At 41.2% G+C, this 13,237-nt stretch overlaps 1 protein-coding gene across 1 annotated transcript in view; it reads right to left on the bottom strand.

Annotated features, from left to right (window-relative positions):
• The window catches only part of hdac5 (histone deacetylase 5), a 60,050-nt gene extending 47,372 nt beyond the window's left edge, over positions 1 to 12,678 (bottom strand). Inside the window, 1 exon segment of the mRNA XM_046835314.1 lies at positions 11,970 to 12,678. Coding sequence (XP_046691270.1) covers positions 11,970 to 12,081 — 112 coding nt within the window. The 5' untranslated portion in view covers positions 12,082 to 12,678.
• Between the last annotated feature and the right edge of the window lie 559 nt (positions 12,679 to 13,237).

Raw genomic sequence — 13,237 nt, 5'->3', positions numbered from 1 at the left:
AGTATATAGAGTATTGTGTATAGAGTATATCAAGTATAGTGTAAAGAGTATTGTGTATAGAGTATATCAAGTATAGTGTATTGTGTATAGAGGATATCAAGTACAGTGTAGAGTATAGCGTTTAGAGTATAGCATATAGCGTAAAGTATAGTGTATAGAGTATATCAAGTATAGTATATAGCGTATAGTGTATAGATTATATCAAGTATAGTGTAAAGAGTATTGTGTATAGAGTACAGTGTATAGAAGATATTAAGTCTAGTGTATAGAGTATAGCAAATATAGTGTATAGAGAATTGTGTATAGAGTACAGTGTATAGAGTATATTAAGTATAGTATATAGAGTATTGTGTATAGAGTATATCAAGTATAGTGTAAAGAGTATTGTGTATAGAGTACAGTGTATAGAAGATATCAAGTATAGTGTATAGAGTATATCAAATATAGTGTATAGAGAATTGTGTATAGAGTACAGTGTATAGAGTATATTAAGTATAGTATATAGAGTATTGTGTATAGAGTATATCAAGTATAGTGTAAAGAGTATTGTGTATAGAGTATATCAAGTATAGTGTATTGTGTATAGAGGATATCAAGTACAGTGTAGAGTATAGCGTTTAGAGTATAGCATATAGCGTAAAGTATAGTGTATAGAGTATATCAAGTATAGTGTAAAGAGTATATCAAGTATAGTGTATAGAGTATATCAAGTATAGTGTATAGATTATATCAAGTATAGTGTATAGAGTATATCAAATATAGTGTATAGAGTATAGTGTATAGAGTATTGTATAGAGTATAGTGTATAGAGTATATTAAGTATAGTATATAGAGTATTGTGTATAGAGTATATCAAGTATAGTGTAAAGAGTATTGTGTATAGAGTATATCAAGTATAGTGTATTGTGTATAGAGGATATCAAGTACAGTGTAGAGTATAGCTTTAGAGTATAGCATATAGCGTAAAGTATAGTGTATAGAGTATATCAAGTATAGTATATAGCGTATAGTGTATAGATTATATCAAGTATAGTGTAAAGAGTATTGTGTATAGAGTACAGTGTATAGAAGATATTAAGTCTAGTGTATAGAGTATAGCATATAGAGTGTAGTGTATAGAGTATATCAAGTACAGTGTACAGAGTTTTGTGTATAGAAGATATCAAGTATAGTGTATAGAGTATTGTTTTTTAGAGTATATCATTGAATAGTGTAAAGAGTATTGTCAGCATATAGAGTGTACTGTATAGAGTATATCAAGTATAGTGTATAGAGTATATGAAGTATAGTGTATAGAGTATAGCATATAGTGTATAGCATATAGAGTGTAGTGTATAAAATATATCAAGTACAGTGTACAGAGTATTGTGTATAGAGTATATGAAGTATAGTGTATAGAGTATAGCATATAGTGTATAGCATATAGAGTGTAGTGTATAAAATATATCAAGTACAGTGTACAGAGTATTGTGTATAGAATATAGTGTAATCAATATTGTGTATAAAGTGTAGTGTATAGAGTAGTGTGTATAGAGTATATCAAGTATAGTGTACAGAGTATTGTGTATAGAGTATATCAGGTATAGTGTAATTAGTGTTTCTGTATAGAGTATATAAAGTATAGTGTAGAGTTTAGCGTTTAGAGTATAGTGAATAGAGTATAGCGCATAGAGTATAGTGTTTAAAGTGTACTGTATAGAGTCAATCAAGTATAGTGTATAGAGTATTGTATATAGAGTATTGTGTATAGAGTATATCAAGTAGAGCATATAGAGTATTGTGTATAGAGTATATCAAGTATAGTGTATAGAGTATTATGTATAGAGTATATCAAGTGTAGCATATAAAGTATCGTGTATAGAGTATATTGGGTATTTTGTATAAAGTATATCAAGTAGAGCATATAGAGTATTGTGTATAGAGTATTGTGTATAGAGTATATCAAGTATAGTGTATAGAGTATTGTGTATAGAGTATATCAAGTATAGTGTAGAGAGTATTGTGTATAGAGTATATCAAGTGTAGCATATATAGTATCGTGTATAGAGTATATTGGGTATTGTGTATAGAGTATTGTGTATACAGTGTATAAAGTACAGTGTATAGTGTATACTATACACTGTACTTTATACACTGTATACAGAATACTCTATACTTTATACAGTGTATACACAATAATCTATACACAATATTTTATACTCTTTACACAATACTTTATACTCTATACACTATACTTTATACTCTATACCCTATACTTTATACTCTATACACTATACTTTATACACTGTATAGAGTATAAAGTATTGTGTATAGAGTATTCTGTATACAGTGTATAAAGTATAGTGTATAATATATTCTGTATAGAATATTGTGTATACAGTGTATAAAGTATAGAGTATAACGTATTTTGTATAGAGTATTGTGTATAGAGTATTGTGTATAGAGTATTGTGTATAGAGTATTGTGTATACAGCTAAACAAAGATCACAAGACTGCACTTTCTCTGTGACCTTATTCATCCTTTATATTATATACACTAAAACTACAGACCACCACAGTCAGTAAAAGTCCTGTAATAACCAATATTATCCCATAACATCCCATAATATCCTCCGTTCTGCTCCGGAACACTGAGCCATTCAGCACACATGGTGTCCAGAAGTGTGGCCGTGTGGCATAGGGGGGAGAAGTTTTTCAAGCACCTTCCCCTCAGGCTTCAACGCTCCTGCCTTCACCTTTTAGGCACGAATAAAAAAAAAAAAGAAGAAGATGAAGAAGAAGGAGAAGGAGGAGAAGAAGAAAGCAAACGCGCAACATAAACACGAAGACGCTGAAACGTGGTGGCTGAGCCACGGGCTGAGAGCGCACCACTGTTTATGTGTTCTATAAATGCACAGGCATTGACGTCAAACGCTCGCACGGCTGGAATGTTGTTTTCTGGGTAAACTTCAACGTGTGGTGCGGAATTCAGAAAGCCGGCCAGGGAAAGAGGAGGAGGAGGAGGAGGAGGAGGAGGATGGCTGATCCCGGCTCATTACACACCCAAATACAGAGTTCTTCTTTATATATATATAAATATAAAAAAAATACATACATATAGATAATTATTAAAAAAATATATAAATTAAGCCTCAATAATCCAGATTTTTCTTTCCATTTTTTCCATTAATTTTTTTTATTCCATAATATATTTAATATGCAAATATGAATATAACCAGAATATACATATGCTTCTATTTTAATTAGCATATTTTTGCCTAGACACACTGAATGTCCAAAAGTTGGTGGACACCTGACCGTAAGATTTCTATGTGCTTTATTTTAAACATCCTATTTCCACATTGAGTCCCGATTTGCTCTTCTAATCAGCTCCACTCTTCTGAGACGTTGTGGAGATTTTATCTGAGATTCATTCAGCCACAAGGATGTTGGTAAAGTCAGAGACTACAGGATGTAGGTGAGGTGAGGAGGCTCCTAGGGTACAGTCAGCATAGAACATTCACCCAGAGGTGATGCTGGATGAGGTTCGGGGTCTCCAAAACATCCAAAAAAACATCTTATAACAGGATTTCGGGAAGAACCGCATACTGCATGGATGGGAAATTCGTGTGTCCCAATAGTTTTGGAGCTTCAGACATGAAGATGTACACATGAAACAAAAGTGTTTTCCGAAAGAACAATTAGCAAAAATGTGCGTTTGGAGAGACACGTGCGGTTAAAGAGGATGTGTTTAATAACTATCACAAGAAATCCAAATTCGACGCAGAAGGTCATGTGACCACACACCGGGTTTTTCCTATAATTCGTCACACGCGTGTTCCGTGTTCGACGGGTTTATAAGTGCTTTATGTGTAAAAGCTCGCTGACCCACACTAGGGGTTTTTATAGCATTCAGACTGAGACTGAGACACACACACACACACACACTTCTCTAAACTATGTGTGTGTGTAAGTGTGAAAGCCATGTATACACTACAGACAGTCTCTGCTCTTGCACTCTCACACTGCGTGTAGGCGGGAGCTCGGCTCAACATCCCACACACACACACACACACACACACACACACACACACACACACACACACAGTTAGAGATTCCGTCTGTAACCCAGCCTCCTCTCGTTTCCACATTCATCCAGAAAAGCAACATTTTATCCTGCAGTATGTTCAGGCGTAAAGACGGCACTTCGCCGACCGTCCAGGAATAATGACGATCACAAGGGTATCAGAAGCTCCGATTATACGCTGGAATCGAATACAATTTAAAGCTCATTAAATCAAGATTCTGTCTGTAAAGCTGTGCCCTGGATTCCAAAACAGAAAATAGGGTTGAAATAAATAAATTCGAGTGTCTACGAGCAAAATAAGAAATAAATTCATTAAAAAAGGGTGTGAATCACATTTGATTAAGAATAAATAAATAAATAAATAAATAAATAAATAAATAAATAAATAAATAAATAAATAAATTATAAAGTAACTGAAAACTGTATCTAAACTGCATCATATAAAAGTAAAAACAATTTTTTATAATGGTTTGTTTGTGCAATATTTAGAAAAAGATTTAAAAAAAATACAAAAAAGAATAAAAAATATAAAAGAACAAACAAGACTTTATAAAAAAAAAACTACAAAGAAAAACAAATTAAATATATAAAAAAAAGAAACAAAAGCTCCAAAATGATAGACTTTTGTTTATATTTAATTAACCCCCTGAAACTGGGGGTTCAGGAGTGGTAGCTCCGCCCCCACGCTATAACCAAGCCTCAGTCTGTAGATGTGGTGAAGATTATGAGAGGAACTGTACAGGAGCCAAGCATCGCTGATGTTCTCACCTCTCACCCACACTTTATTTCCTTGTTTGTTTGTTTGTTTCAAACCAGGAGCCTTTCTATAAACACGACAGTGAACCCGAAAAGCCAAAGACAGCCATCACAACTCCCAGAACAGTTTCCCACAAACACCATGAACAACGTTATTCACCCTGGAACCGGCTGTAGCACAAACAATCCGTACCTTCCGTACCACCATAACCGTACCTGGTATCTGTACCCATACCCTCGACCCATACCTGTACTCATTCCTGCAACCGCACCCATAATGCTCCAACCTCACTATCAAATCTATTGGAATTCCTCACAAACACAAAAATATCAAACCACCAAAAAACACCAAAACAAATAAAAACAAATCAAACAAACAAACAAGCAAATAAAAGATTACAATTATAATGGGGTTTTTTTTGCAATTAAATATAACCTCAAAAACAAAACAAAAATAAAACCTTTTTTGAAAAGCAACATTGCTTTAAAAGAAACTGAAAAAAATGAAAGGCAAAAAAAAAAAAAAACAAAAAAAAACACCCACATTTATAAAAAATGTATAAACAAGCAAGTTAATTAATTAAAAGTCTCCCAAAAACTAAAAAATGAAAAGAAACGTATCTAAATTAAAATAAAATATTAAAAACATTTCAAGTAAACGAACAGATAAAAACATTTCATGTAAACGAACAGATAAACTCTAAATAAAATCTAAAAAAACCAGATAAACATAAATAAATAAAAACGACTTGAAAATAGAGAATTGAATATTACAGAGCCGTCAGTGGGTTTGAGGCCAGTGTGGAGTGTGGAGTGTGGAGTGTAGGTAGCATGATGTCTGGGCAGTGAAGACTTGGCAAACAAGTGTAACCAAAAATAAAACAAACAAACAAATAAATAAATAAACAGAAATGGTGTCCTTAAACAGAGCAGGAACTTTGGAACGGTGAAGCTGCATTGAGACCTTCTTCCTTTAGCTCTGTCAGATAAACAACCGCAGCAACAACAACAGCAAATCGTCATTTACGTCATCGGCTAGTTACACTTTTACCTTTCAAACCACTTTCCAACAAAACAACAACAAAAACATCAGGTACAAATTACAAATCCAGTCTTGGCTCCTGCCGGACCTGTAGCTCTCACCTCCTGGTGGGTTTTAGATGCAGTTCACCTGATTTAAACACCTAACTTTCCCAGTCAGATGTGGTTCTTTCCCAACCTTTCCCACAAATTTGGAGGCACACAATTGTCTTCGGATGCATTAGAAGAACATTCCAACAAACCTGTTCCAACATGACCCTAAAGGCAGCTCCATGAAAGATCTGCTCTCAATTGGATGGCGTGGAAGATCTCCGCTCCTCTTTGGGTTGCTCCTCTTTGGGTTGTTGCTGAAGGCACCCCGGTCCTCCTCACCTCAGCTTCATCAGTACCTGACTTTACGAACACTCTTGTAGTGAATGAATCTCAAACAAATCTCCACAAAATCTAGTGGAACATCTTCCCAGATGAATGGACACTGAATGGGGAATCAGTATGGAATGAGAAGCTCAAAATGAAGCACATTTCAATTTTATCATCAGGTGTCAACACACTTTTTGCCATATAGTGTATCTTATGTTTGATTAGACCCAGTGCTCTGATTTGCTGGTGTTACTCTGAAGCTGGAGAGGTCAGTCAGCGGGTCAGTGTGGCTAATCCAGAAAGATTAGTGCGGATCTGCGTTACATAAGTGAGGTTTGTTTCATTAAAATGCTTCCTGTGCTGAAGTGAAGCTTATTTACAGACTCTGATGCACCCTGAAACGAGATCACACACATACACACTTTCTCTCTCTCAACAGTTGATCCTGGATCAGGAATCTACATTTATACATCATTTATTCAAATACTTTTATTACCCTAAATCCATATTACAGAACCAGGGCTTACAGAAAGACTACACAGGCTTACACAGAGACTACACATGGCCGACACAGAGCCTACACAGGGTCAACACAGGCTGACACAGAGCCTACACAGGGTCAACACAGGCTGACACAGAGCCTACACAGGGTCAACACAGGCTGACACAGAGCCTACAAAGGGTCAACACAGGCTGACACAGAGACTACAGAGACTACACAGGGCTAACACAGGGCCGACACAGAGCCTACACATGGACAACATAGGGCTGACACAGAGCCAACACAGAGCCTAACACAGAGCCTACACAGAGAATACACAGGGCTGACACAAAGCCTACACAGGGCCAACACAGAGCCTACACAGAGAATGCACAGGGCTGACACTGAGCCTACACAGGGCCAACACAGGCTGACACTGAGCCTACACAGGGCTGACACAGAGCCTACACAGGGCTGACACAGAGACTACACAGGGCCGACACAGAGCCTACAGAGGGCCGACACAGAGCCTACACAGGGCCGACACAGAGCCTACACAGAGAATACACAGGCTGACACTGAGCCTACACAGGGCCAACACAGGCTGACACAGAGCCTACACAGGGCCAACACAGGCTGACACAGAGACTACAGAGACTACACAGGGCTAACACAGGGCCGACACAGAGCCTACACATGGACAACATAGGCTGACACAGAGCCAACACAGAGCCTAACACAGAGCCTACACAGAGAATACACAGGCTGACACAAAGCCTACACAGGGCCAACACAGAGCCTACACAGAGAATGCACAGGGCTGACACTGAGCCTACACAGGGCCAACACAGGCTGACACTGAGCCTACACAGGGCTGACACAGAGCCTACACAGGGCTGACACAGAGACTACACAGGGCCGACACAGAGCCTACAGAGGGCCGACACAGAGCCTACACAGGGCCGACACAGAGCCTACACAGAGAATACACAGGGCTGACACTGAGCCTACACAGGGCCAACACAGGCTGACACAGAGCCTACACAGGGCCGCCACAAAGCCTACACAGGGCCGACACGGAGCCTACACAGGGCCAACATAGGCTGACACAGAGCCTACACAGGGCCGACACAGAGCCTACACAGGGCCGACATAGAGACTACACAGAGAATACACAGGGCTGACACTGAGCCTACACAGGGCCAACACAGGCTGACACAGAGCCTACACAGGGCTGACACAAAGCCTACACAGGGCCAACACAGAGCATATACAGAGCCAACACAGGCCGACACAGGGCCGACACAGAGCCTACACAGGGCCGACACAGGCTGACACAAAGCCTACACAGGGCCGACACAGAGCCTACCCAGGGCCGACACAGAGCCTACCCAGGGCCGACACAGAGCCTACACAGGGCCGTTATATATTTTAACACACTTTTCCCAGCTAATCAACGTTCTACTGTCTCTGAAAAAAGAGGAATAAAAACTAAACTCTGAGCTTCAGAGATTTTTGGGGGGGTGCCCACATGGTATAAGTCGCCTAAGTGTTTGCCAGTGAAGCAGGTGCTGTTAGAAAGTGACAGAAAAGACGTGTCGACTCATGAGGTGACAGACAGACGTGTTAGCATAGTCGCTAATAGGGTGGTTGACATGGGGATTTTAGGATGGGGACGGTTGGGGGTGGAGGTGGGGGGGGTCTCTTTGATAATTTTGGTGAGAAAAAGATCTCTGATACTTTAGGGACATCTATGGAACATCTGTCTCGAATGACGACTCAATCGGTACCTTTAAATCCACACGTGCACCTTCAGTTAGCGTGTTATCTGGTGAAGGTTGTGGTTGATCTGAGGTTAGGGTTGTCCTGGAAAAAACAGTTGCGAGGTGGGAATACACACTGGAGGGGACCGTCCATAAACACATTTACACACTCAATGACTCACAAGCTGGTGGAATGTAGGATTGAACTGGAGAACCCAGAAAGGACCTGAATAGACAACAGTAGGAAAACGTGAGAACTACTCCACACTCCAGCAATTTGAGATCAGGATAGAACTCGATCATTTGAGGAGCTTGCTTTGATCCAGAACATCCTTCTATGTGATAGGCCATTATTTTTGCCTGTTACCATAGGAACAGTCTCAAATTGGCCTTTTTGTAGTGAAAACTCAGGTCTTGACCACCGAGAATGACCGAGAACTTTCTCACGACTTTACTCGTGACCTAAGCATTCAAACTCATGCCCTTTTGGTCTCCAGTGGAGAACTGTAACGGCTGAGTAAGCACTGCTGAGTCAGACAGTTTGAAATCTTTTGCTCCGTGAGCATGTCACCTGCTATAACTGGATACAATTGAGACCATTTTAAGAAAAAAAAAAAGGCAGAAGCAAACTCGGACCCTCTTGAGACGTCTATTTTAAGAACAACCTCGACATTTTATCATTCTTAGTTTTGCTTCTGAGTTTTCAGGAGCAGGATGGATCTTCTCTAAATGTCCTCGAAGTTTCGATAAACAAAGCACTTTAGATTCATAGAAGGATTTCACCACGTTGGAAAGCAGCTGAGAGCTTGAAGAATGGAGGAATTTTCTGTAAACCGACCAAAACACGGTCGCACCAAAAGTGACACCTGCAACATGACCATGATTATAACCAGGAAAATATATTCTAGATGATTTTCAAATCCTGTGGTGGTTCCACAGCTGGTCTCGAAAAAAAAAAAAAAAAAAAAACAGGAGCGGAGAAGCTTCCCTCATCGCACTCTTGTTATTTGAACAGGTGTCATGGACGTTACAGTAGAATGTGGGAGGACATGGGAGGAGGTCGGTGATGTTTGAAATGGGTGGATGCAGGAGAACATTGGCGGAGGTGGTTGGACCTGAGCCAGAGGTGGGGGACGTGAGAAATTGGTGGATGTGGGAGGACATGGGAGAAGGTGGGTGGACTTGGGTTGGTTTTTGTGGAAAGACATGGGAGGAGGTTTGGGAGATTTCCAAAAGCATGGGATGAAGTGGAAGTAAGAAGGAGTACCTGAGAAGACATAGAAGGAAGTGGGAGAAGGTAGGGTGAGGTTAGAGGAGGTAGGAGGGGATGAGGAGGAGGTGAAATAAAATGGGAAAAGTTGAAAGGAAAGGTGAGGTGGTGTAATTTTTGAAGATGTTGCAGGATGTGGGAGAATGTGAGAAGACATGAGAGGAGTTAGGTGAACATGGTAGGAGATGGGGGGCTTAAAAGTAGGAGGAAAGGAGAGGAAGTGGGAAAAGCGAGAAGAACCTCAGAAGACATTTCAGAAGGTGGGATATGGAGGGAAGACATGTGAGGGCATGGAAGGAGTGGTAGGAGTATAAACACATGGGAGGAGGTTGAAGAAAGTAAAAGAAGATGGATTGAAGTGGGAGGAGATTCGAGGAGGTGTGAAGATGTGGGAGCACGTGAGCAGATCTACACGCTTTGGTTGTTTAAATGAGCTCAGACAAGGCTACGTGAGAGACCTGAGCACACGTGTACGATTCAGAGAAGTTGCTAAAGAGGGTGGACGTGATAAGGGCAGCCTGTTTGTCCAGTTTTGTTTATTCTTTATGCAATTTGAGATCCCATGAGTCAGAATTTCACTCTAAAGTGCTTCATAGCCCTGATATACTGACGCATTAACAACTCGTTGACGATGGACGATTATACGGAATTTTTCACAAAAAAATAGAGCAGAATTTAATGCATTTGTACCAGAAGAAGTAGAAGAATATAGAGCGCGGTGGAATGAATTCATGGAGAAGCGAAGTATTGCATCCTGAAAACCAGGTATTACATGTGCAAAACTCTGTTCAAGCGTTCAATAATGAAAAGGTTTATCTCGGAACGATCTGAAGGACTTTTGAAATAACATCATGCACTACATGCCAAAAGTTTGTGGACACCCGACCACAAGATTGACCCCATTTTGAACATCCCAGTCCACATTTAGTCGCCATTTACTCTTATATGGTCCTCCAAGATGTTCCACTCGATTTTGTGAAGGTTTGTGTGGGATTCATTCAGCAACAAGGATGTGTGTTAGTAAAGTCAGGTCCTACAGGATGGAGGTGAGGTGAAGAGGCTTGTTCGATAGGTGTTTTATAGGGGGTGGAGCTCTAACTTCCACTCCAACTCATGGAAAGCAGATCTTCAAGGCTTTTTGTGTGAAGCTGGAACAAGTTCGGCTTTCAAATGCAGGAAAATCTCACACTACAGCGTTTAAAGACACTAGTAGACTTTGCTGTTGAGCCCAACAGTGGAATCTTGATGGTGCTGGGATTTGAACCTATAACCTTCCGACAGCTTATCCACTGCGCTACCCACGTCCCAGCACGTTATGACACGCGGGTCAAAGAACGCCAAAGCTGGTGCTTGATGTGGAAAACTCCACGTAAGATTTGGATGACGTGGAAACCAGAAACAACCAAAGCAACAACTCAGACATCATTAAGTCGTAACATGACACGATTCGAAGGAAAAAAAAAGGAGAAGGCCAATAGGTGCGTTTATTTACAGAGCTCGACAAGTTATTTGTACGCTAAACAACATTTGCCTGAGCTACATTTAGCATGAAGAACAGGGCACCTGTATTGAAATTGGAAACCAGACGCACATCTGAACACGTAGGCCAAGAAACGCACAACGGCGACGATGTTGATCAGCTGATCTTCCAGGTTTAGGTTTGTATTACAGACGAAAAAACTGCGACATTGGTTCCATTTTATATTAAAATAAATAATAAACTCTGCGTTTCCTGGATGAGGTCAAACAAAAAAAATGTCACCATCCATGTTCATTTGGTCCGAATAGTGCGAATGGAGCAAGAATTCCCTAACTGAGGAACGGGAAACCCCCCTTTTCCGATGACGCAGCTTTGAGTACGAGGACATCGGGGGCGGATACGGGACGTCTTCCCCGATCGCATCCCAAAAAAAAAAACCTAATCACATGGAACTTTGACAAATTGTTATTTCTTGAATTTTCTGATTTTTTTCCCAGATTCATGTCATTCGGTTATTTTTTCCTGCCATAAATCTCACCAGAGTTACAAAGTTCTCCCCAAACGTATTCATCCCGTTAACAACCGGCCAGAAAAAAAAACCAACTTGACAAAACCAGAAACAAGGTGCACAAGTTCAAATGCAAAACCCAGGCATCTCAGTTCTCACCCCGTCTCTCCTCCGATGTGGTTTGGACCTGTCCTACCCCTTCACCCCCTCCCCCTGCGGTCTCTTTCTCCCCGGACGCACTCACCTGTGCTGGGCATGTTCGTTCCGGACGTGCTGTCTGAAGAGAAACAGGATTCAGTCTCGTAGATGGTCTGCAACATGGCGCACAGCCCCGGCACGGTCGGCTTCAAAAGCATGCCGGGCAGCGGCACCGCCCACTAGTGACCGGATACGCTGAGGGACTAGTCGCGCAAAAAACAACAAAAAAAAAAACAAGTCCGGGACCCGAATCAGCATCAAAGTGCTTCAGCTGGGGAAAAAAGGACCAGATTTTCCAGCGCCTTCTTTTAGTCGTTAAATTGAAACAGAGAGAGCGCAGAGTTCGGTCAGGACGTCCGCTAGTCCCATGATCGCGTGAGTGCGAATAAAGTGGGACTCGATCGCATCATGTCGCTGAGCATGAACCCACACCATGCCTCGTACGATCCGGACGAGAGTCCTGCTCTGTCGTTCATGTCAGCTGCATGCCTCCGGAGAGAAAATGAAAGGGTGAAAGAGAGAGAAAGAAGAGTGAAGGGTGGGAGAGAGAGAGAGAGAGCGAGAGAGAGAGGGGGACGGTATCAATCTTTCGTCTTGATCCAGTCTATTACACACCAGTTGAGCTGTTCAGCCTCGGTTTTCTGTCCTCTGTCCTCCGGTCTTTCAGTTTGGTGCCCACACCTTCCCCTTGCTGTGTGTGTGTGTGTGTGTGTGTGTGTGTGTGTGTGTGTGTGTGTGTGGTGAGAGAGCGATTGAACGAGTGAAAGGCGGAAAGAGAAAGAGAGAGAGAGAGAGAGAGAGAGAAAGAGAGCAGCGGCGTTTACAAACAGACTGGGCTGCTTCGCGGAGCTGGAAATAGCTGCCGAGCGACAGGGGAGGGAGGGACTACGATATAAATAGAGACGGAGCTGAACGTTTGACTGGAACGAAAGAGAGAGAGAGAGAGAGAGAGAGAGAGAGAGAGAGAGAGAGAGAGAGAGAGAGAGAGAGAGGACAAGATGAATGTGTGGTGAAGTGAGCTGGAGGAAAGAGATGGAGAAAAGGATGAAAGACCGAGATACAGAGAACTGGCTGATAGAAAGAGAGAGAGGAGAGAGCGAGAAAGAGGGAGAGAGAGAGAGAGAGTGAAAGAGAAAAGAAAAGGGGTGGGTGAAGGGAGGGGAGGAAGACAGTGATCGAGAGAGTGGAAGATATTAAACAACAAGCAAAGGAGAGAGCGAGAAAACAAGAGAAAGAGCAAAAGAGAGCAAGAAAGGAAGAGAGAAAGAAAGGGAGTGAGAGAGAGAGAGAGAGAGAGAGAGAGGAGATAGGGAG

This window comes from Silurus meridionalis, chromosome 22 (genome assembly GCF_014805685.1).
Source record: "Silurus meridionalis isolate SWU-2019-XX chromosome 22, ASM1480568v1, whole genome shotgun sequence".
Lineage (NCBI taxonomy): Eukaryota > Metazoa > Chordata > Actinopteri > Siluriformes > Siluridae > Silurus > Silurus meridionalis.
This window is presented reverse-complemented; position numbering and strand designations above follow the sequence as displayed.